General features: G+C 37.0%; 1 protein-coding gene across 3 annotated transcripts in view; it reads left to right on the forward strand.

Annotated features, from left to right (window-relative positions):
- trappc9 (trafficking protein particle complex subunit 9) overlaps nucleotides 1–23,577 on the forward strand; it is a 619,314-nt gene that overhangs the window by 258,484 nt on the left and 337,253 nt on the right. For all 3 annotated transcript variants that reach the window (XM_088601827.1, XM_088601825.1, XM_088601826.1), the window contains one exon: nucleotides 10,545–10,697. In XM_088601827.1, the coding sequence (XP_088457953.1) occupies nucleotides 10,545–10,697 (153 nt within the window). The remainder of the gene's footprint in view (nucleotides 1–10,544; nucleotides 10,698–23,577) is intronic.

The raw sequence follows: 23,577 nt of genomic DNA on the forward strand, positions 1-23,577 counted from the left end.
TATAGTAAGAGTGAGATGGCCTTTTATTTCCAAGTTACAAAATGCTGATGTGTAGAAAACCTTTGTGCATATTAGTTGGAGAGAGGAGAAGAGAGATGTAATTTGCAGTGTCTTGCATGCATCCTGAGACGCCTGTGTCATGTTAATTGCATGACGGATTCTTCCCACGTCTTACCTGTCAGGAACCACATCTGGTCCCCTCAGTGATCATAAGCTCAGTCAGTTCCGAGTTGGCAACACTTTTCCGCTCCATTTCACGAGCACTGTCCTTCCAGCTGGGATTGTCTAGATCATAAGGAACTCTTCCTACATCGGCTTTTTCCCCATGTGCATCCTTTTCATGCCGGCGTCCGTCTCACTGGTTTGACAAGCTTCCTTACTGATGGAAATACAGCTCTGTACTTGCTGCCAACATAAATTAGCCCATTTTCTTGAACAGAATTGAATACGGTTCAATTTGTTGTGTGTTGTGTTTTTGAGATCAGGGCTTAGTAGAGAGAGTTACCTATCAATAAGTTGTATCAGATCTCTAGGCTTAGAAAGTTTCACATTGACTGAAGTCATCTGCCCCATCGCTATTGTGGGTTTAATAATAATAATAATTAATAATAATTGCTTACACTTATATAGCGCTTTTCTGGACACTCCACTCAAAGCGCTTTACAGGGGACTCCCTTCCACCACCACCAATGTGTAGCATCCACCTGGATGATGCGACGGCAGCCATAGTGCGCCAGAACGCTCACCACACATCAGCTATCAGTGAGGAGGAGAGCAGAGTGATGTAGCCAATTCATAGAGGGGGATTATTAGGAGGCCATGATTGGTAAGGGCCAATTGGAAATTTGGCCAGGACACCGGGGTTACACCCCTACTCTTTTCGAGAAGCGCCCTGGGATTTTTAATGACCACAGAGAGTCAGGACCTCGGTTTTACGTCTCATCCGAAGGACGGGGCCTGTTTACAGTATAGTGTCCCCATCACTATACTGGGGCATTAGGACCCACATGGACCACAGGGTGAGCGCCCCCTGCTGGCCCCACTAACACCTCTTCCAGCAGCAACCTTAGTTTTTCCCAGGAGGTCTCCCATCCAGGTACTGACCAGGCTCACACCTGCTTAGCTTCAGTGGGTTGCCAGTTGTGAGTTGCAGGGTGATATGGCTGCTGGTTTGTGTAGATAAAAGACACCAGTGAGTGTTGCAGCTTTTGGCACTTCTGGCTGTTGAGGGATTTATCATCTTTCATTACAGAGAGCATTATTGTCTCCCCCTTTTGTGGTTTTGACATGTTTGCCAACATTACTGTAGAGTTTGGGTGAAAAGCATTTGTTCTGTCCAGAACTGCCTAGAGCTTTTTTCGCATTTTGATCAGTCAGGAGACAAAAGGTTGCAAAGAAAAGCCCTGTATGTTAATTGCTTTGGAAAACAACTCTCATCATGATCAAATCTTACAGCTGTTGGATGGTAAGAAATGTAGTTTAAGACGCATACTGTAAACACGGTACAGTTATTAACGGAATTCCTGGAGGATGATGTTCTTGTATCAAACATTATTATTCACCCAGGTGAAGTTGAAATCCATCATTTATGATTATTTTCCCTTATCAACGAATGCACACAATGTATCCAAAATTTTTATTAAGTGTATGTACAAAATAACCAACAATGATGTATGTGTTAGCACAATAAAATAATTAGACCTCGCACAGTAAAGCTAAAAGTGCACAAAACAAGGAAAAGATGAAATACAGTAGTAAGAGCTAAAAATAGCAACCATATATTGATATACATCAAGCAACAATGTGAACTCTCCATTCATCTTGTGGTCTAGGTTATAAATCTGTAACATTTTAGTGTGACAGCCAAGAGCTGTAAGATGTCCTGGTATACTAAAAGAAAGGCACTGGTGATTTTTTTATTTACAGTACTTTATTTATCTTTCTCATTTAAGACGGTTCTCTTGTCATTTTCGGCATTGTTCTTCTTTGAAACATGAGCAACTGGAAGCATGTAGGAGTCAGTAACTTAAGGCTTTGTTGAAATTTTTAAATTCTCAATATGCCACTGTATCACATCTAAGCAATTGGTACTTTTTATATAGCTGGAGCAAACAACCCAGTCATGTTGTCAAAACCTCTCCTCCAGAAAACACCCAAATGAGATCCTCAGATCATTAAGCTAGTAGCAAATAATCAAGCTAAATGGTCTCACATCATATTAAAATAATTAAGATCAATTCTCTTGTCAATGTGTACATTACCTGAGAAGGATGATGTTGAATGTTCTATTTTTGAGAGTAAATCAGCATTAGAGAGTGCAGTCTTATAATTCCTTAGTACTGTTTTTACAGCCAATTTCATTTGGGTTCTTTATCATCCTTCCACAGTAAACCTTTCTGATAAAGGGCCTCGCGCCACGTTTTGCATGATCCTGATCATTCCGAAACCAGCAGGCTGCCATGCTGTTTCTCCCAGATTTAAGCAATGAATTTAAAAATAAATCCCTATTCCCTTACGCCCAGACAGACCAAATCTGTACCCTTTTCCTTTCAGCAGCACTTACAGATCTGTTTGCATTGAAGCCTGACGGTGTATGAAGCCAGACCCAGAGTTCAGAAGCTGTTGCTACAGAAGGTTACCAGAGTCAGCCGCAGTCTAAAAATAGACTCCTGATGAAGGAGACTGCATTTTAAACATTTTTCTCTTCTCTGCCAGCCACTGATCTCAACTGACGAGCAGATGCACGTGAGCTAAAAATAGCTCCTCTGTTGCTCTCTCTCTCTCTCTCCCCACTCCTGTTCTGCACTTTCCTTTTTTTTTCTTCCAAGCTTTTCCCTAGTGCAATAACACAATTACAGGCTGTTAGAGCCAGAGCAAAAGGTTTTGATAAAAAATTCTTCTCCCCGGTGTCTTTTTCCCTAATGGGTTCCTCTGTTCATGCTTGAATTATGGATTCTACAGCGTTGTTTAAAAGAAACAGCGAAAGAAAAAGAAAGCAACTGAGTAATATTACCATTGGGAATAAATGTGACTACAGGAGATGTAATGGATGTAATTGCATTATAAATCATTATTTGTAAATCAACAATTTTCATGCGAGTAGACTGATACATGCAGTCTTTTTTTTAGAAATGGCTGCTGAGAACTACAACTGCTTTTTTTAATTAAAAAAACACCAAATGGGATTTTTTACTCAGGAACATGGTATAGTTTGACCCCTAATGGCATACATGATCAGATAATAAGCAAACCTCGTAACCTTTAGGAAAAACAATTGCACTGAAAACACGTTTTCTCCTTCTTATTTTGAGTTGTCTTATTTGGAATCATAATTTAAGGTTTCTGAAGTAATATCCCTGGCTTTCCTTCTTCCCCTCCAGTACTGCAGGGCAGTCCTCCTCAAAGGACCTCTTTAAAGCTTTTGATATTGATTAGTTTCAAACACCGTTGCTCAATAGAATGACATTTTGTTCCTTAACCTCTGGGTCCACGTAGTATTATAGAGTGAGACGAGGTTTGTGGAGAGGAAACGCCTTTTTTCTGTCTCATGTTTTGAAGCAAATGTGACCTTATTTTCTGCATGCAAGCCTCATACTTTTCATGCATATAAAACTGTATATCATTCTGGAAATTGTTTATAAAAAAAGCTTTTGCTTGGATAACAATAGTTAAAATAAAAAGATTGAGCAGAGTTTATTTACCGATTTGGTCCCAGATGCAATCAGTTTTCACAGCTATTATATTTTTTATTTGCATTTGTTTTTTGAAAGCGGGAAATGAATGGGTAACCTTTTTGCAAGTGGCACCCCAGCCAGCCATTTCCTGGGTATAATGTTAAAGTGGAGGGTGCAGTAGCCGGCTGTGGTGTTCTTCTCCTTAACCACATCTACAAAAATCAAAGAATCCAGCTGAAGTGAGCACGTCGGTAAATGTCAGAGCCGGAGACAGAGGGGTTGTGCGGGGTTAAGCAGATGCTCCGTTCTGAGGAGGGGGTTGACACAGTCTGTCAGCAGGGGCGCTGTTGTCTTACTGCTGCATGCACCACACGGAGACAGACTCCCCCCCCCCACCTTCCACCCCACCATGGGCTCTCTGTCACACTGCCAGACTCAGCCGACTCTGTGCACACCTTTCAGGCCCTGAGCCAAAGACCGCATGTCTGCAGAGCTGTGGGATCACTTCCAGTTCCTCCCTTTCTGTATGGCTTGTATGTGTTTTTCCTTTCTTCTAGCTGTCAAACAATAAGAAATTTGTAGTGTGTGGGGCTTCATAAGAGCACTCTTCTGTTTCCTTTCCTGGCTTACACTTAAGCATTTAAGGAAAATGAAAAGAAAAAACCCCACACTGAAAGATTTCCTTCCTTTCTTCCTCTTCTTGGATGTAGAATGAGCCTACACCTTGTTAGTGTTTTAATAACTGCGAATTGTTCTTGTGTGCTGAAAATCTTATTCTTAGCTTGTTGTTCATAGATATCTGAACAGTTTATTATTAAAGTACGATTCCGATGTGTAATCACACACATGCTTGGCTTTTGGAAGCTCAATGTAAATTCAGAAGACCTACATACATCCAAAATCAGCAGTAGCTCATAGTGAGAGAAGCAGAAAGAGAGTTTAATTTAGTTTTTGGATTCTTTTATATTTCTGTTTACATAGCGCTAAAGTAAAAATGGAGCTATGAGGTAATGAGGCTCTTTGTGTTTCCTGAGTTATGTAGGCTTATAAATATTTTTTGTAAAACCGATTTAAATGGGTAGTGTTCATGTATTTCATATGCATTCTCTGTAAAATATCATTTGTATCTTTTATAACATTTTGCATTACAAATAGCTCTGTATCTTTCCTTTTTTTGTGTTTAGTGAGAGCAACCCTGTACAATATACTGTATAAATATTATCTCTTTCAAAAATCTGATCCAGGAATATATCGTAGGTACAGTATAGGAACTAGAAGGATTCAGCACAATGCATTGCATAACAGGACTTTAAGCACTGTTCTACTGTATAATGAATATATGTATGCTTTTTTGTTTTTTGTTACAATATACTATTTTTTTCAAAAGATAAAATGCATATCAGATAAAAATAAAACAATACAGCTTCTTAAAAATCCTACATGTTTAAGCCCCGGCAGCAGTATCTGCCCTGAAAAATAAAATCAACATATGTACATTTTTTTTCCCGATATATTGTGAGGCAGATGGGTAAAAACCAAAGAGGTCATTCTGTCAATTTGGCAGGTACTATTATAATCATCTGTTTTTAATTATTACCATGATAATGATGTTAATTTTGTATTCTGTGGTGCATATCTCAGCAGCTCTCCAGAAGTTATTACCTTGAGTTAAATACTTTAAAAAGAAAAAAAAAAGATTAATGTTTAGAGAGCTTTAGAGAGCTACACTAAGTACGGGTGCATAAATCAATTGCTGTTCATAAGCTACCCTACTCATTGCCTTTCTACATCAGACAGATAACTGAGTCACTACCTCAGACTGTCCTGAGCCACTGAATTCTGAGCTTTTGGGTGAAAACAGTTCAATAAGGGCCCAGCAGGTGACTTTAAAGTGGCGTATGTGACGGAACAGAATCAATGGAGGAGCTGGTGTCAGCTTGGGAAAGTCCTGCAGGTTCGGCACGGCCCCGACTACACAAGAATATGAGGAGGGATGGAGGAAGGGGAGCCAGTTCTGCTTCCATTTTCCCTCTTGCTTCCCGGCGCTGTGTTCCTAGGTCAGTGAGGACAAGGTGGCGATTATCCGCTTTGTCTGTTCTTCAGGACAGTGGTGCCTGAGGGGAATTTTCCACTTCATGTGTGGGGATTAAGGCTGTAAAACCTCTGCTGCAGGCCTAGATTGCTGCGTGAATGAACGCAGCCAGTGATTAAAAGATGGTTAATAGACCAGATTAGCTCCCTGTTCCGGCTAAATCCCTCAAAGATGCTGTGGTCCTGCAAGTCACAGAATCTGAAACGGCCTTTTAACCCTTTCCTCCTTAATGAGGATACCTACCTGACAACTTTAATACGCCAAATTAACTTTGACTGATTTCGTATTTTCTGGGAGAGATAGAGGCCTATCTTAGAGCAGCAAAAGCGGCTACTTGATAAAGCTTCTTGGAGAAGGGACCCACTCCAGGCAATATTTCTTATTCATGCTGTAATGCAGCTGCTCCTAGTTTACAATTTTGCCTGTCACTAATACCGTATTTTTTCATCACTGATGAACAAAGTAGAATGAAAACAATAAAAAAGAAAAAAAAATAAGAGCTCAAATCACAGAGAAAGCAATAGGATAGAACCAAATTGGACGGGTGGTCAAGATGTCAGAATATGTGGTAGGCATCCTGTCAGTGCAGATGATTAATGGAGTATATTCTAAACTTATTTAGAATTTAATTACACTTTTTAACAGATTTTCAGAAATGAGAAATCAGCCTGGGGAACATGCATGTCATGCTCAGTACAAAGCAAAAACAAGATAAGATAAAATATTTGAAAAACCCAGGACCTGTATTAAACAGCCCAGCCTCTAATTTATTAGTCTTGGATTTCTTCACAGAGACAGGGCTTCAGTTTATTTGGCTATGAAGCAGACTTTTAACGCATTAGCATTTGGCATGTTAAGCTTTATAGATTGTTTTTTTTTCACCGATATGCCCAGTAGTGCCCATAACCCTTCAGTTTTTGAAGGATGTCAATTTCACATAATATGTTCTTATTACAGCATTTAAACTCTAAGGTTTGTGTTTCTTTGTTGCTAGATGTTAAAGATAACCTGGATTATCTCCAGGTATATAAGATTACCTTGATACACCTGATTACACAGTATCTTTTTCTATTGAAAAGGTAGGTTGATAGATTTTTAGCATTTATCAGGCTAGATTTATTGGATATGTAATATTAGAAACGGTAGATGTAGTTGGAGGTTTTGAAATGCACTTGTAAGCTACCACCAATATGGCTGTTTACATTAAGAGTTCATTCCTGACCAATGTGGTGCTTTTGCTGCTTTATTTTAAGTTATGCCTTCTAATAGTGTGCTAAGTCACTCCACGTGGCATGCGTGGTCTTTTCTAAATGGCCTTTATGACTAGGTTAATTGGATGAAGGTCTTGTGTGCTTTAGCATGAGCCTGGTATATTACAGTCTACTCTTTTTCTATTTTAAACCATAGTGCATAGGAACAGAAACCTTTCATTCTCTTTGTACAGAGCCTTGATTATTGTTTAATTTCTGCTCCTCTTTGTTGTTAGGGCCTGTTAAATGATAATTTAACAATTTTTGCTTTGAGCTTTCCTCAAGGGTAATCTGGAGTGCCTTGAACAGGACTGCGTACAAAAAACACAGGCCTCAGTGTTTTGTTTTCCACATCCTTAACATGCAGTGTGCCACTGCCTTTTATATTTTTTGCATATTGCATCAAAGGTAGAAACCAGACAAAGCTGGAGAGAATTAGCCCTCCGCATTTGCGAGCACACGGCTTTATAATTCATTTACAAAACAAAATGATACTTTACATCAAAGAAATGGGGCTCCGCATCTTAATTAGCTGAGACGCTTCCCAGCTGAATTCCCATTCTTTCCTTTTTTTCCTCCCCCCCCACATTGAGTTTTTTTCACAAGGTGTAGAGGGGATGGACATCTTTAATCTTAATGAAGCTTGGCTTTTTCCTGCTCTCTTTATAGATGCTTAGAAAGTGTAATTGGAAACAAGGTAGTTCAACCAGCAAAATAACATTATAGGATCAGATGAAGTCATGCATAGCGTTTTCGGGTGGTTTTAATGCCAGCTGACAAGGCTTTGTATACAACACGGTCAAATAAGGCAGGTGTGTGGGATGTATCTGCACAGTAGGTTCTGTATCTCACCGACAGCTCTTTGCATGCCAATGAAATGATACAACTGTGGAACTTAAATAAAGCTATCTCATATGCCAAAAAAGAAGAGGAGACATTTTTTTATTTACTACGAAGCATTGTTTTTGCACTGTTTCTTCATTCATGTTAAGGAAGAGAGTAATTGAGATGTTGAAGATGTGTATTTAAACATTTTCCTTGGAAAATGTCTTTTCATACTTAACATTCTGACTGAATAATCGTAGTAGCCACTACAGTGTTTACCAAAGTGAAGTACACAGGTAACATTATCTACAGGTGTTCTCAAGGTTGTACAGTATATCGAAGACAGCAAGCTGAACATTTGAATGAAACATCACTCACATGATGTTGGATTCACTTGCCGGTGATTTAAACAATAGCTTGTTGTTTAATCTGTTTTCATGTTTTCAGTAAGATGAGGTCTCAAGCAAGGTTGAAGAAGAAACATAAGAAAAAAGTATGGGCATGCATAATTACTAAACACAGCGTGTGGAAAAAGCTTATTCTTTAATGAGTAAGTCTGCATGATTGCTGAATTAGCAAGTGCCTTTATCATAGAGGCTGTTGAAGTCAATTTAGTTTGCACTTAGGAGGTGATGTATGGAAGGAAACTGTTTCATACCCATGATAGTTTTGCACAACCAGCTTGTTTCAAAAGAAATGTGAGGTCATCGCATGTTTATCTTGATGGAGAACCATTTCAATTCCTCTTAGCTGCAAGACCTAATGAATATTACAGTAGAACTTTCCTGCTATACCAGAGCGTTTGAAAAATTGAATGTCCCAAGGCAGCAAAGATGATGACTTTTCAAAACCCAGGGAAAAGTCCACTGCTATCTGCTCTTTGTTAAGGAACGTACTTATTGAAACTCTCTCTCTTCTAAAACAAATTAAAAGTCACAGGCAACCAGGAGTGACTACAGTGTTTGTACATTCAAATCCTGCCTGAGAAATTAGTTTAATTACAAACACAGCACAGGTGAAATCTCTGAACTTTACCTCTAATTAAATGAAAGCTTGTGCACATCCTGTGCGATAAGAACCTGCTGCAGTGTCTATAATCCCTTGACTTTTTAACTCAAGAGAGGGCTGTCTCCTGACATGCTCTTTTTCGTGCTGCGGGCAAATGCTTTTTTAGTTAACTTCAATTTGTTTTCATTTGATATGATTAGTGACTTCTCTCCTGTGTTATATAATTGCTATTGATGGGATTATTGTTCTTGCTCCCAGGCTGCCACTTAACTGTTGTGTAAAGATCTGCTTGCTGTCTTGTCTACAGTGAACATTATTTGATTACATCTTTTTCTTTTTTTCTTGTTTTACAAAAGAGTGCTTTGCAAATAACCTGTTTATCTCAGTGGAAGGCATCGGAAAGGATATTAGCTTTGTTACTACTGTACAAGTGGCAGTTTAGTTTAGCAGACATTTTTGTGTTTGTGAGTTTCCCCTGCAAGTGGCAGTAATTTGAAAGAGAAGCGCTCACACATATCATTTAAATGGTTCTTATAATCACATTTGGATTGTGAATGGAAATTTTTACCACAGTAAGTACTCTGTTTCTTAAATATGCTTTTTTGTTACTTATTAAGTTACTCTATTTCACATTGTAGTGTTATCAGAGTGCCATACTATACATGCAGTGGAGAAGTTCTTTAACAATTCTGTCGTTTAATTTCGCTTGGGTTTCGGATTATGGGATGCAAGGAAAAAGAACCTAATAAACGAGCTTGGATTTCTAGTATGTTCTTAAATGGAAATATATGACAGCATTTTGTTAAAAGTGCAATGTGTTTTATTTTTCTCCACGACAGTATGCTGGCCTGAACGTTGAACGATCGGTGGATTTATACCAGTCACCTCTGCAGTCACACATGGCCACCTTGCTACTATTTATATCTTCTTTGCATCATCATACCTTTCCTGGAATGTAGTACAGAGAGCAGTTGTGCTGTAATTGGCTCTAACACAGCAGTGTGGCACACAGAAAACAGCAGTGTGCAGAGCGAAATCAAATCTCAATGCTCCACACTCCACCCTTCTGGGAAGCATACTGCTCTCTAACTGCGGTCATTAACCTGTAACATCTCACAGTCAGAGACATTTATTGCAACTAGATTGAGTATCACTTCAGAACTGACACTTCTTGATAATAGTGACAGACACACATAAAGTACATAGAAAATTAGCTAGATTTGTTTCATAACAGGTAGCTTTTTGATGTTTTCTCACAGTAAACTTCTATTTACATCTTACAATAACTCAAAACATTGTTCTCTACCTGTATTCTGTGTCCTGCAAAAATCACATCTGTGAATTTATTGCACAATACAATTGTAGAAGATACTAAATAACAAATAGTTTAAACAATTGAAAATATTTGATCATGTCTTGTATTGCTGCCAGGATAACCTATTTTCTCTTCAGTGACTGAATCCCATACTAAAAGTGAGAAAGTAAATTATCTGAACAACACTCCCTTTGTGCAAAAAGAAATAAAGCCATGAACTCATTAAAAGGAAAACGGTGTATTAACCTGGTGAAAAAGTATTCTCAAACTTCCAAAACTGACTTCAAGGACGTTATAAGGAGCCACGCCATTAAAACGATCTTGAATCTTGTCCTGCTTCAAACTAACCACTTGTACTGTATTTTTGTCTGATTTTGTAGGATGGCGATTCAGGTGAACAAGTTTGATTTTGAGAGTCTTCCTGAGCCTGTTGATGAGAGAGCCCAGTTTACTAACCTGAAGCAGCTGGAGGAAGAGAGACAGCAGGCCAGGGGGTACGAGATCAACAGCAAGCTGGACATCTGCTGGAAGATCATATCCTTTTCCTATGCTTCTACTTGGGGTGGCCTGCTGTCACGATTTTAGATATGTGGTACTTAAATCAGCTTCGTGTGGGGTTTAAGTAATTCAAATAGGGTTCCATCGAAAGCACTGTAATAGGTTGTAATGCATTGTAATGATACTTGTTGATGGGTAGGATTCTGTTTCCCAGACACACTTAGTATCTGCTCCAAGGAAAACTGTCACTAAGTAGCAATTTTGGAAGTTTGTTACCGATGCATACGTTACGACTTGATCTTATTCCGACAACATAAAAAGAAATATTACGTTTAAATGTGGAAGACAAACATGGCTGTGTGCTTTAAATCTGTGATCTGTGATTGAAAAATAACATTTTTAACAAAACAAATTAACATTTTTTAGTAACTTTCTGTTTCAGATTTGGAACAGAATCTTTACAAGACGGATATACAGTAGAGTGGAAATCATTATACAATTATTTATTTTGTAGAGAAAATTGCAGATTAAAAATATTAAGTTTAAGATGTTTTAAAGCCAACTAAATCTACAGTAAATTACCTCCCTGAGAGTCATGAAAAGGATATATTCTTTGATAGAATCTGTCTAATCCAATTGTTGCACTTTACTTCATAGAGTTGCATGTTAAAGATTTGGTAGGATATCCTTCAAATGGAACACGTTCTCAGTTTACGTATTCTTTATAATGAGATGTGTTTTTATCCTGGCATTGTACAGGATTATTAACCTTGTTTAAAATTTGAAGAATTTAAATTAGAATATGCCTAGATAATTTAGAGTGATGGTGACAAATTACCTTCATTCACAGGTACTGTATGTTAATACTTTTAAAGTTTTTAGCTGTTGGTATTAGGGTTCATTCTATAGTGGAGAATCAGTGGACCTCTGGCCAGGTCCTGCCCATTGCTTAATACCATCTGGCCTGTCGGGAGCATTGTAGTGTAGGGTAATGTTGGAAAGGACGTACAGTAAGTGACTGATTTTCTGAAAAGGTGTGTATGGTGTCAATCCCTCCATTCCTCCAGATCTTACAACATATTTGATATGTCTCAAGTCATTTTATACTTGTTGAAGTTCTAGTTTGCATGGGTATTTAATAAGAAAAGGGTTTTTCAATTCTAAGCTTTTAAAGTATAAAGTATACTGTTTACTGCAAGCAAAGTGCAATATTCTTTGAAGAAAAATTGACAAATTATGTTTTGTGAGGATGAAATGCCTGTCCATTTGCCTGATTTGTGGAGAAATTATTTTTGACAAGAAATATGTAATATAGAAAGAAACTGCAAAAAAATAAATTGAAGAATTGTTAGGAGATCTCCATTTAGACCAAAATAAGGAACCTATGATGAATTTATGCAGCAGGAGCTTTTCAGAAGATCATAAAAGGAGATAGTGTTACGCCATCCATTAATTGTAGAGAGAACTTATTGTATCACAAGAAAATCTTGGCCTTACTCAGAAAGAGAATTTGTAAGGGGTGTACATTATTACTACCATCCCTGACTAAATAAAAAATTAGAGTTATTAGAAAGCATAATAAGCTTGCAATTTTTTCTTGGACATCATCAGATCGAATGAACAAAACGATCTGGTAGTGTATATTGAAATGACTAGGAAGGATTCTACAACCAATTTTGAGTTCTACTCCCTAGCTATGAATCAGATGGCAGACCTAACAAATACTGGCCAGCAGGCTATTTTTATGTGCGGGATTACACCTGATTGTATGATTCAAGAGGATTTGCTTTCTTTTGTATCAATGCTTGGCACGAACAAAGGAGAGAATATTTTTGAGAAGGTTACAGTATGTCAGCTGTAAAGAGTCTTCAGTTATTATTTGAAAAATGTCAGTGGTCTTACTATTGATGCGGCGGCAAGTGTGGTGGGGTCTTGAAGGGAATTAGTTGCCCTACTCAAGAAAGAAATCACCTTAGCCTTGATCTTGATAAGTTGATATTGCGTCCTTGACTTTATTGTTTAAGAAAATCTATGTGCAACTGAATAATGTAATGGTGGCAGTAGTATCATGCTTTATTTTTTGAATAGAGAATTAAACAGTCAATAGTAGCAAAACAGATGAACGACATAATTGTAAAATCACAGTATACTGTATATTCTAGAAGGGTCCAAGCTAGGGTTATGTTAACAACATGTTGATTTGTTTTTCCTGGAAAATGAAATTTGACCCAGTGTTGCAGTTTTTGCTAAACCATGTGCCTGTCAATCCAAAATGGTCAGAAATCACAAGTTAGAAAACACCCTTTCTTCATGCTAAATAGTTTTATTTTTTTCATTGCGAACCAAACAAAACGATGGTTTTGGCCAAACTGTAGTAGTGATTGTAATCCTAAGCTGTAAACAGCTCAAAATATGCTCAATGTATACGTCATTTCAGCAGCAGGTTGCAAAATAAGATGTACTGGAAATTTTGAATAGATTCACAGCAGATACCTTTTGAAGTACTTTAAAACTGCTACTTCAAATGTTTATCACTAATTTGGAGTCATGGAGTATCTTGACCTGAGCTGAGCTAGGGTTAGGGTTGGGATTGTAACAACACGTAGACATTCTGTGATGTTTTTGCTGTGTTTTGGGAAGCATTTGAAATGCAGGAAAAGTTTTGTTTTGTAAGTTCCTGAAAAAAGAAATTTGGCCCAGTGTTGCAGTTTTTGCAAAGCCTGTCAATCCAAAATGGTCAAAAATCAAAATCAAGTTAGAAAACACTCCATGTTTCTCCATGTTAAAAACATTTATTGTTTGCATTGATAGCCACTGTAGTGGTAACCTGTAAATGGCTCAGACATGCTCAATTCAAAAGCCATTTCAGCAGCAGGTTGCAAAATAAGACATACTAGAAAATGACAATTGGTTCACAGCAGATGCTGTACCTTTAAAGTCCTTTAAAACTGCCACTTTAAATGTTTCTGACTGATTTGGAGTCATGACGTAACTTTTTCAGTAGTCTTCGAAGCCAAGGTTTTTTATATATGTTCTAGAAGGGCCCAAGTTAGGGTAAGGGTTGGGATTTTAACAACACCTGCCGGTTTTGTGACGTTTGTACTTTTCTTATGATGCAGGAAAAGTGTTGTTTTGTTGTTTCCTCGACAAAGATACAAGTTTTATTTATAGGAAGAAAACTAGGTCTTGCATTTATAGGATGTAGTTTCTTTATAATGTGGTGTTGACATATAGAAGTGAGGGTTACAGAAACACAATGAATTGTGATAATCTACATACTGTATGTATATCAAACTGTCTTTTCTGTGTTTTTTTTTCAGCAGGGTATCATGATATAATTAACAAGCTGCCTCTGGTTCAGTAGGATTGTTTTATTTTTGAGGTGATATTCTTTTTACTTTAGCAAATTAATTTTTAAATTACAATGTGCAGTATAGGCAATATGATTCCTAAAGCATGTACCGATTGTTCTGGCCATATTCATCCTGATAATATCTACCTAATTTACAGTTGAAGTACAAATGTACTGTAGCATTTTACTGTAGTATTCGTTCTTCACTTCATTCAAATTTGAAGTCATTCAACGCTAAGTAATGGCAAACGTAACTAAAAAAGGGCAACACGATCAAAAATGTGTCAACAAGAGAGAATGCCAGGGACTGTACAAATTTGACAAGATGTCAGAGTGGAAGAACGGGGATTAAACATTTTCTCCATCTTTCCAAGTCTGAGCCGTTGATGTGCTGTACAGTACTTGGCAACTTTTCTCTGCTGGAATTCTGCAGATTCAATGCAAGCGCCAAAGAGTTTTGGATCTTGAGGAAACATATTTGGAATTTGCTGTTATGTTTGATATGCTGTGAGCAGTTTCTGTCAAGTCTTTAGCTTGACTCAAATTGTTGGCTGCATGCCTAATTAACAGTTCTGAATTTGGAAAAAAAAAAGTTCTGAATTTGTGAGTATAAACACCTACAATTTCTCTATAACTAGACACGAGAAGAAAACGCCATCTCAGTCATCTCTGGTGAGTTTAACGTGTTAAATTTCTTGCTTTCTAAATAATCTAAATTAAGCTCATTTGGTATGTACAGTATTGGGAGAATTTATATGTATTTAGCCTGGGGTTGTTTTTCTTCTGGGTCAATGGCCAGTTGTAGAAAAAAAGATTTCCAACACTGGATTAACTTTGCCAATTAATATTAATTTCCAAACCTAGCCATTTCAGAGGTTTTATATATTATTATTATTATTGTTATTATTAATAATAGGTTAGCTCGATGATATAATGGTGTAGCAACTTGAAAGTTTGAGAAAAACAAGATTGGTTTCAATCTCATGCCTAAGTAGCTGCAGATTCAAAAACACCACCTAAATTTACTGTATATGTTCACTGATTGCCTTTGAATTGCAGTCTGTATGCATCACAAGGCCTGACTTGAGCCTGTCTAGAGTCACATGTTTTTTCGCGTCAGAGGAATCTTGTAGCATATCTGTCATCGTATTAAGGGCAGTAGTAATTTAGTGTGTAATCTTTTGAAACACACATGCCAAGGAATATTTATAACTGACTGCGAAGGTGTAAAATCAAATCACATTTTGCTGAGAAAGCAACAAGGGGAAAATATTTGAATACTCTTTTAATTGTGGTTTTATATCCCTGATGACGACAACCAGAACATCTGAGATTTATTCTGAACTGCCATCTATGGAAAAAAATATTACTTCTTTCTCCTTGAGCTGTGCTTTAATGCAAAAGAAACAGATTGGGCTTTTTTTTTAGGGATTTGAAAAGCCTGAAGTGATCACTGGCACAAATGCAGTGCATCTATGTTTTCGTGCAGTTCATTGTGGAAGTCAAACCAGCTCTCAGCTAGCATCTGCCATCGACATCTGGATAGTACTCAGGATGAGAGGGCTGTCTGTAATGTGGTGAGAGAGCAGATGAGTTGATAGAGTTGAAGTGGATCGTGCATTCACAAATTTATTGTTAGATATAAAGCACTTCAAGAGAGCAGTTTGGTCTTTGGATGGATGTTAACTAAATAGGGGATCGTTAAATAGTATTTGGATATTGATTTTCTTCTGCATTGTATGTTTAAATGTATAAATCTATTTTATAGATAAAAATGAGCAATACTTTAAGAGGGATTTTCCTTTAGCAATATTGAATACATTAGAATGCATTTTTTCGCGAATAAACTGGGAATTATATCTGTTTTCAATCATTTTTCCTACCCTGACACCCAGTAAATTATACTGTAATTGTGTGAGTGACAGACAGCACCAGCAGGCCCTCACTATGTACACATTATGACTCCCCATTTCTGATATACTTTGGCTGAGATCTTCCACCACTGCACTGACTTCTTCTAATCGTTGTTATTTTTCTGTTCCAGTCGTGGATTGCTGAGTCTAGTGCTCTTCATTTCACTGTTGTTTTATAAAAACTTTTTTCATCAGCTTGTTCATTATTTGTTGTACTGGCAAGTGCTTATCTTGTGTTTTGCTTCCGATGGGAAAAAAAACTAAGAGAGAACAACAGCCAGGTTGTCTGGACTTTTTGCCTGTGGCTTTCATATTTCTCCAGCACTCCCCTGTGAGATTGCTAGAGGTGGACTGCTGTGTTGCTTTGCATTATGTCTGGTGCTTTTGCGCTGCAGTAAGCATCTGTAATCACCCAACCCCGGCTTCCCATTTTCTAAGCTCACCACATGATAGCGGTGGGGAACAGGCATATTTCTGCTCTTTGTTTGGTTGTACTGTATGGTTTTGTTATGTTTCTTGCTTCTCCTTGTTTCTAGAAATTAAGAGATCTGCAGTAGCTACAGTATAAGATACAGTAATACAGGCTTTGAAAGAAAACCCACTGTTCCAGCACTCTTGTGTAATTGAGGGCATCTTATTTTTTAAAGTTTTTATCTCTGTATTATGCACCCCTGTTCTTTACACAGAAAAAAAAGTGAGTTTTAGCTTTATTCTTCTAGATTCCTGTTTAGGGCTCTTAAGTGGCTCAACAGTTGAAGGTATTCACTCCACCCATGTGACTAACCAGCTGTGTCCGGGATTCTTTTGAAGTGATGGAGCACAACTGGTAGAACAGAAAATGGATGTTTATCACTAAAGTGACCTAAAAATAACTGGCAAATCCAATTTCAGATTTTAAAAATCCTACTTAGCTTATAAAACACCTCATAAAAGGTTATAGTGCTCATTCCTCTTCTTCTCATAAAGACACTGGTTCTGTGATGGGACTGTTAAAATGAAACCATATTGATATACAGTAATTTTGTCACTTGTTGCTGTTGATGGAATAAAAAAAAAACAATATCTATGATGCAGCACATTGCTGCAAAGTCAGCAACAAATTAGCCTGCAGGAGAAGTCCATATCTGGAACAGCAGGGTAGAGAAGAAACAATTATAGATTCAAACGTGGTGTATTTTAAAATTAGCTGTCAGGTCGCAAATGCTATTATTTATTCAGTTGCATAGTTATTGAATTCACGGTCATGTTGACTAAACAGCCCTTCAATTATTTGTCTCCTTCTTTGAGTAAGCAGCTATAAGAGAGATGTTGGGTCCTTTGGTGTTTAAACAAAATAAGTTAAACACACAGATATACTGATGAACCAATTGAAGAGAGTCGTATTAGAAAGGGAAGTACAAAAACTGTTACATGCTGAATGTTGTTTTCAGTTACCTCAACAAGCATTACTATGAGGTTAAGGTATCCATTGTATACATCTCCAGAAAGTTTATTTCATATTCACTGGCAGCAGATACGAATCTATATCTTGAATGGCGCAAGTGCATGACATCATACCAGGCCAGCAGCCCACGTAGGAAGATGCTAGATTGTAGTAATTCTAGCCAGCATAGCCATGAGCAAAGATGATGTAAGAACTGGCAAGAAGAGTTAATGATTTGCTTCAACAAGAGCTGCAACCCCCTTAACAATAATACTGCATGTTATGAATTGCACCCTATCTGTAAACTGCTAGCGATGTCATGATTTATGGGAAAATGTAATATTTATAGTTAGCCCATCAGTTGCCATTTCTGTCTTAAGAACATGGCTCACAATCTTACTGAAGAAAAAATTTTAAACAACAGAATTTTAATTACCTTATTTTCAGAATCTGAAATGTGAAAGTTTTTTTTTCATTTTTTGTGCATAAACATGGAAAGATTAACATTCTACAATCAATATTGCATAGTAGCGTCAGGTGATATTACATAAATATATGCTGCCAGTTTGTTTAATTATATATTGTTAAATTTTGAGATTATTACCTTTTTATTTTCAGTAGTTTTTTCTCCAGTAGTTTGTCTGCAAATAGACGGTAGATTTTAGGACCTCAGATTTGGCAGTATGAATTGGTAACTGTCCAAAATTCAGAGGTGCTTTTGTAATGTAAACTATGATCTGGATTTTTATGCACAATAAATCATCCATTGCAAAAATCATATTACTATTTTTTAAAACTTTTATTTTTGTGAGTTAAGGTAGAATATCCCAACAATATATGACATTACAAAACTGAAGAAACAAAAAAATAACTTAATACAGGTCGTCACATGCAAAATTGAACAAGATAATAAAGGTTAAAAACAAACGGGCACCATTTTGGTAGTTTGTAACAAATGGTTATGAGGAAATTTAATAGTCTTTATTACCCTTTGTTTAAAGGGGAACTGCAGTCCCAATTTCTCAAACAGGTTATCTGTAACCAGTAACAAAATAAATTCACTTACATTATAGAAACATTCTACAAATTGTGAATTGAACTTTCCAATGTGGTTGCAAATTTGCTTTTGAGTTTCCATGAATTGACGTGATACAGCCCTTCCTGCTCACTAGTCACCATAATTACTAATATAATGCAATATTTCTATTGGATTAAAAGAGATGTATTCACAAGCCTACTTGTTTACAATGTAGTAATGCTGAAACATCATCTTGCCTCTGGCATTGAATTGACATGAATATTAAGATATAAAGGCCATATTGTGGTGGAATTCCTGACTATTACCCCCCTTAAGCCTGAAACCATGCTCAATGAGGTCACCATTGAACACAACATTTTCAGTAATAGAATATTTGTCCAAAAATAGAATTTTACCCTTGTTGATGCATTGTTTATAGTTTGGTGTGCTTGCTTAAGCATTTCAGACCAATATATTGTTTCAGTGAAGCATATTTTGCCCTTAACTGAGTGGAAGGTTGCTTTAATTCTTTGGAGGAATTCTGAACCCTAACCCTAACCTAGTGCAAACACAAAGCTAGGGTTAGGGTTAGGATTCCTGCAAAACGTAGATACTTTTTGAGGTCATAGCAGTGTTCTAGGATGGAAATGATATTTAGGAAAGGTGTTATTTCGGTGATAGCTCTAAAAAAAATTATTTCATATATTGCTATTTGCCCTGCATTGCTCAAAAAGGAATGTTGCTGATGTTGTCCTAAAGGCAAAAGTTTGAAAATAAGTGATAATACAGTTCAAAATCTTGCCTCTGGCATTGAATTGATATGAATATTAAGATATAAAGGCTATATTTAGGTGGGATTCCTGACTATTATCCCTCTTAAGCCTGAAACCATGCTCAATGAGGTCACCATTGAACACAACATTTTCAGTAGTAGAATACTTGTCCAAAAATAGAATTTTACCCTTGTTGATGCATTGTCTATAGTTTGGTGTGCTTGCTTAAGCATTTCAGACCAATATATTGTTTCAGTGAAGCATATTTTGCTCTTAACTGAGTGGAAGGTTGCATTAATTCTTTGGAGGAATTCTGAACCCTAACCCTAACCTAGTGCAAACCCAAAGCTAGGGTTAGGGTTAGGATTCCTGCAAAACGTAGATACTTTTTGAGGTCATGGCAGTGTTCTAGGACGGAAATGATATTTAGGAAAGGTGTTATTTCGGTGATAGCTCCAAAAAATTTTTCTTCCATATATTGCTCTTTGCCCTCCATTGCACAAAAAGGAATGTTGCTGATGTTGTCCGAAAAGCAAAAGTTTGAAAATAAGTGATAATATAGTTCAAAATCTTGCCTCTGGCATTGAATTGACATGAATATTAAGATATAAAGGCCATATTTTGGTGGAATTCCTGACTATTACCCCCCTTAAGCCTGAAACCATGCTCAATGAGGTCACCATTGAACACAACATTTTCAGTAGTAGAATACTTGTCCAAAAATAGAATTTTACCCTTGTTGATGCTTTCTCTATGCTTTGGTATGCTTGCTTAAGCATTTCAGACCAATATATTGTTTCAGTGAAGCATATTTCGCCCTTAAATGAGTGGAAAGTTGCATTAATTCTTTGGAGGAATTCTGAACCCTAACCCTAACCTAGTGCAAACACAAAGCTAGGGTTAGGGTTAGGATTCCTGCAAAACGTAGATACTTTTTGAGGTCATGGCAGTGTTCTAGGATGGAAATGATATTTAGGAAAGGTGTTATTTCGGTGATAGCTCTAAAAAAAATTATTTCATATATTGCTATTTGCCCTGCATTGCTCAAAAAGGAATGTTGCTGATGTTGTCCTAAAGGCAAAAGTTTGAAAATAAGTGATAATACAGTTCAAAATCTTGCCTCTGGCATTAAATTGACATGAATATTAAGATATAAAGGCCATATTGTGGTGGAATTCCTGACTATTACCCCCTTAAGCCTGAAACCATGCTCAATGAGGTCACCATTGAACACAACATTTTCAGTAATAGAATACTTGTCCAAAAATAGAATTTTACCCTTGTTGATGCATTCTCTATGCTTTGGTATGCTTGCTTAAGCATTTCAGACCAATATATTGTTTCAGTGAAGCATATTTTGCCCTTAAATGAGTGGAAGGTTGCATTAATTATTTGGAGGAATTCTGAACCCTAACCCTAACCTAGTGCAAACACAAAGCTAGGGTTAGGGTTAGGATTCCTGCTAAACGTAGATACTTTTTGAGGTCATGGCAGTGTTCGAGGATGGAAATGATATTTAGGAAAGGTGTTATTTCGGTGATAGCTCTAAAAAAAAATTATTTCATATATTGCTATTTGCCCTGCATTGCTCAAAAAGGAATGTTGCTGATGTTGTCCTACAGGCAAAAGTTTGAAAATAAGTGATAATACAGTTGAAAATCTTGCCTCTGGCATTGAATTGACATGAATATTAAGATATAAAGGCCATATTTTGGTGGAATTCCTGACTATTACCCCCCTTAAGCCTGAAACCATGCTCAATGAGGTCACCATTGAACACAACATTTTCAGTAGTAGAATACTTGTCCAAAAATAGAATTTTACCCTTGTTGATGCATTCTCTATGCTTTGGTATGCTTGCTTAAGCATTTCAGACCAATATATTGTTTCAGTGAAGCATATTTTGCCCCTAAATGAGTGGAAAGTTGCATTAATTCTTTGGAGGAATTCTGAACCCTAACCCTAACCTAGTGCAAACACAAAGCTAGGGTTAGGGTTAGGATTCCTGCAAAACGTAGATACTTTTTGAGGTCATGGCAGTGTTCTAGGATGGAAATGATATTTAGGAAAGGTGTTATTTCGGTGATAGCTCTAAAAAAAAATTATTTCATATATTGCTATTTGCCCTGCATTGCTCAAAAAGGAATGTTGCTGATGTTGTCCTACAGGCAAAAGTTTGAAAATAAGTGATAATACAGTTGAAAATCTTGCCTCTGGCATTGAATTGACATGAATATTAAGATATAAAGGCCATATTTTGGTGGAATTCCTGACTATTACCCCCCTTAAGCCTGAAACCATGCTCAATGAGGTCACCTTTGAACAGAACATTTTCAGTAGTAGAATACTTGTCCAAATATATAATTTTACCCTTGTTGATGCATTCTCTATGCTTTGGTATGCTTGCTTAAGCATTTCAGACCAGTATATTGTTTCAGTGAAGCATATTTTGCCCTTAAATGAGTGGAAGGTTGCATTAATTATTTGGAGGAATTCTGAACCCTAACCCTAACCTTAACCTAGTGCAAACACAAAGCTAGGGTTAGGGTTAGGATTCCTGCAAAACGTAGATACTTTTTGAGGTCATGGCAGTGTTCTAGGATGGAAATTATATTTAGGAAAGGTGTTATTTCGGTGATAGCTCTAAAAAAAATTATTTCATATATTGCTATTTGCCCTGCATTGCTCAAAAAGGAATGTTGCTGATGTTGTCCTACAGGCAAAAGTTTGAAAATAAGTGATAATACAGTTGAAAATCTTGCCTCTGGCATTGAATTGACATGAATATTAAGATATAAAGGCCATATTTTGGTGGAATTCCTGACTATTACCCCCCTTAAGCCTGAAACCATGCTCAATGAGGTCACCATTGAACACAACATTTTCAGTAGTAGAATACTTGTCCAAAAATAGAATTTTACCCTTGTTGATGCATTCTCTATGTTTTGGTATGCTTGCTTAAGCATTTCAGACCAATATATTGTTTCAGTGAAGCATATTTTGCCCTTAAATGAGTGGAAGGTTGCATTCATTCTTTGGAGGAATTCTGAACCCTAACCCTAACCTAGTGCAAACACAAAGCTAGGGTTAGGGTTAGGATTCCTGCAAAACGTAGATACTTTTTGAGGTCATGGCAGTGTTCTAGGATGGAAATGATATTTAGGAAAGGTGTTATTTCGGTGATAGCTCTAAAAAAAATTATTTCATATATTGCTATTTGCCCTGCATTGCTCAAAAAGGAATGTTGCTGATGTTGTCCTACAGGCAAAAGTTTGAAAATAAGTGATAATACAGTTGAAAATCTTGCCTCTGGCATTGAATTGACATGAATATTAAGATATAAAGGCCATATTTTGGTGGAATTCCTGACTATTACCCCCCTTAAGCCTGAAACCATGCTCAATGAGGTCACCATTGAACACAACATTTTCAGTAGTAGAATACTTGTCCAAAAATAGAATTTTACCCTTGTTGATGCATTCTCTATGTTTTGGTATGCTTGCTTAAGCATTTCAGACCAATATATTGTTTCAGTGAAGCATATTTTGCCCTTAAATGAGTGGAAGGTTGCATTCATTCTTTGGAGGAATTCTGAACCCTAACCCTAACCTAGTGCAAACACAAAGCTAGGGTTAGGGTTAGGATTCCTGCAAAACGTAGATACTTTTTGAGGTTATGGCAGTGTTCTAGGATGGAAATGATATTTAGGAAAGGTGTTATTTCGGTGATAGCTCTAAAAAAAATTATTTCATATATTGCTATTTGCCCTGCATTGCTCAAAAAGGAATGTTGCTGATGTTGTCCTACAGGCAAAAGTTTGAAAAAAAGTGATAATACAGTTGAAAATCTTGCCTCTGGCATTGAATTGACATGAATATTAAGATATAAAGGCCATATTTTGGTGGAATTCCTGACTATTACCCCCCTTAAGCCTGAAACCATGCTCAATGAGGTCACCTTTGAACAGAACATTTTCAGTAGTAGAATACTTGTCCAAATATATAATTTTACCCTTGTTGATGCATTCTCTATGCTTTGGTATGCTTGCTTAAGCATTTCAGAACAGTATATTGTTTCAGTGAAGCATATTTTGCCCTTAAATGAGTGGAAGGTTGCATTAATTATTTGGAGGAATTCTGAACCCTAACCCTAACCCTAACCTAGTGCAAACACAAAGCTAGGGTTAGGGTTAGGATTCCTGCAAAACGTAGATACTTTTTGAGGTCATGGCAGTGTTCTAGGATGGAAATGATATTTAGGAAAGGTGTTATTTCGGTGATAGCTCTAAAAAAAATTATTTCATATATTGCTATTTGCCCTGCATTGCTCAAAAAGGAATGTTGCTGATGTTGTCCTACAGGCAAAAGTTTGAAAATAAGTGATAATACAGTTCAAAATCTTGCCTCTGGCATTGAATTGACATGAATATTAAGATA

The sequence above is a fragment of the Lepisosteus platostomus genome, chromosome 12 (genome assembly GCF_059453375.1).
Source record: "Lepisosteus platostomus isolate fLepPlt1 chromosome 12, fLepPlt1.hap1, whole genome shotgun sequence".
Classification (NCBI taxonomy): Eukaryota; Metazoa; Chordata; class Actinopteri; order Semionotiformes; family Lepisosteidae; genus Lepisosteus; species Lepisosteus platostomus.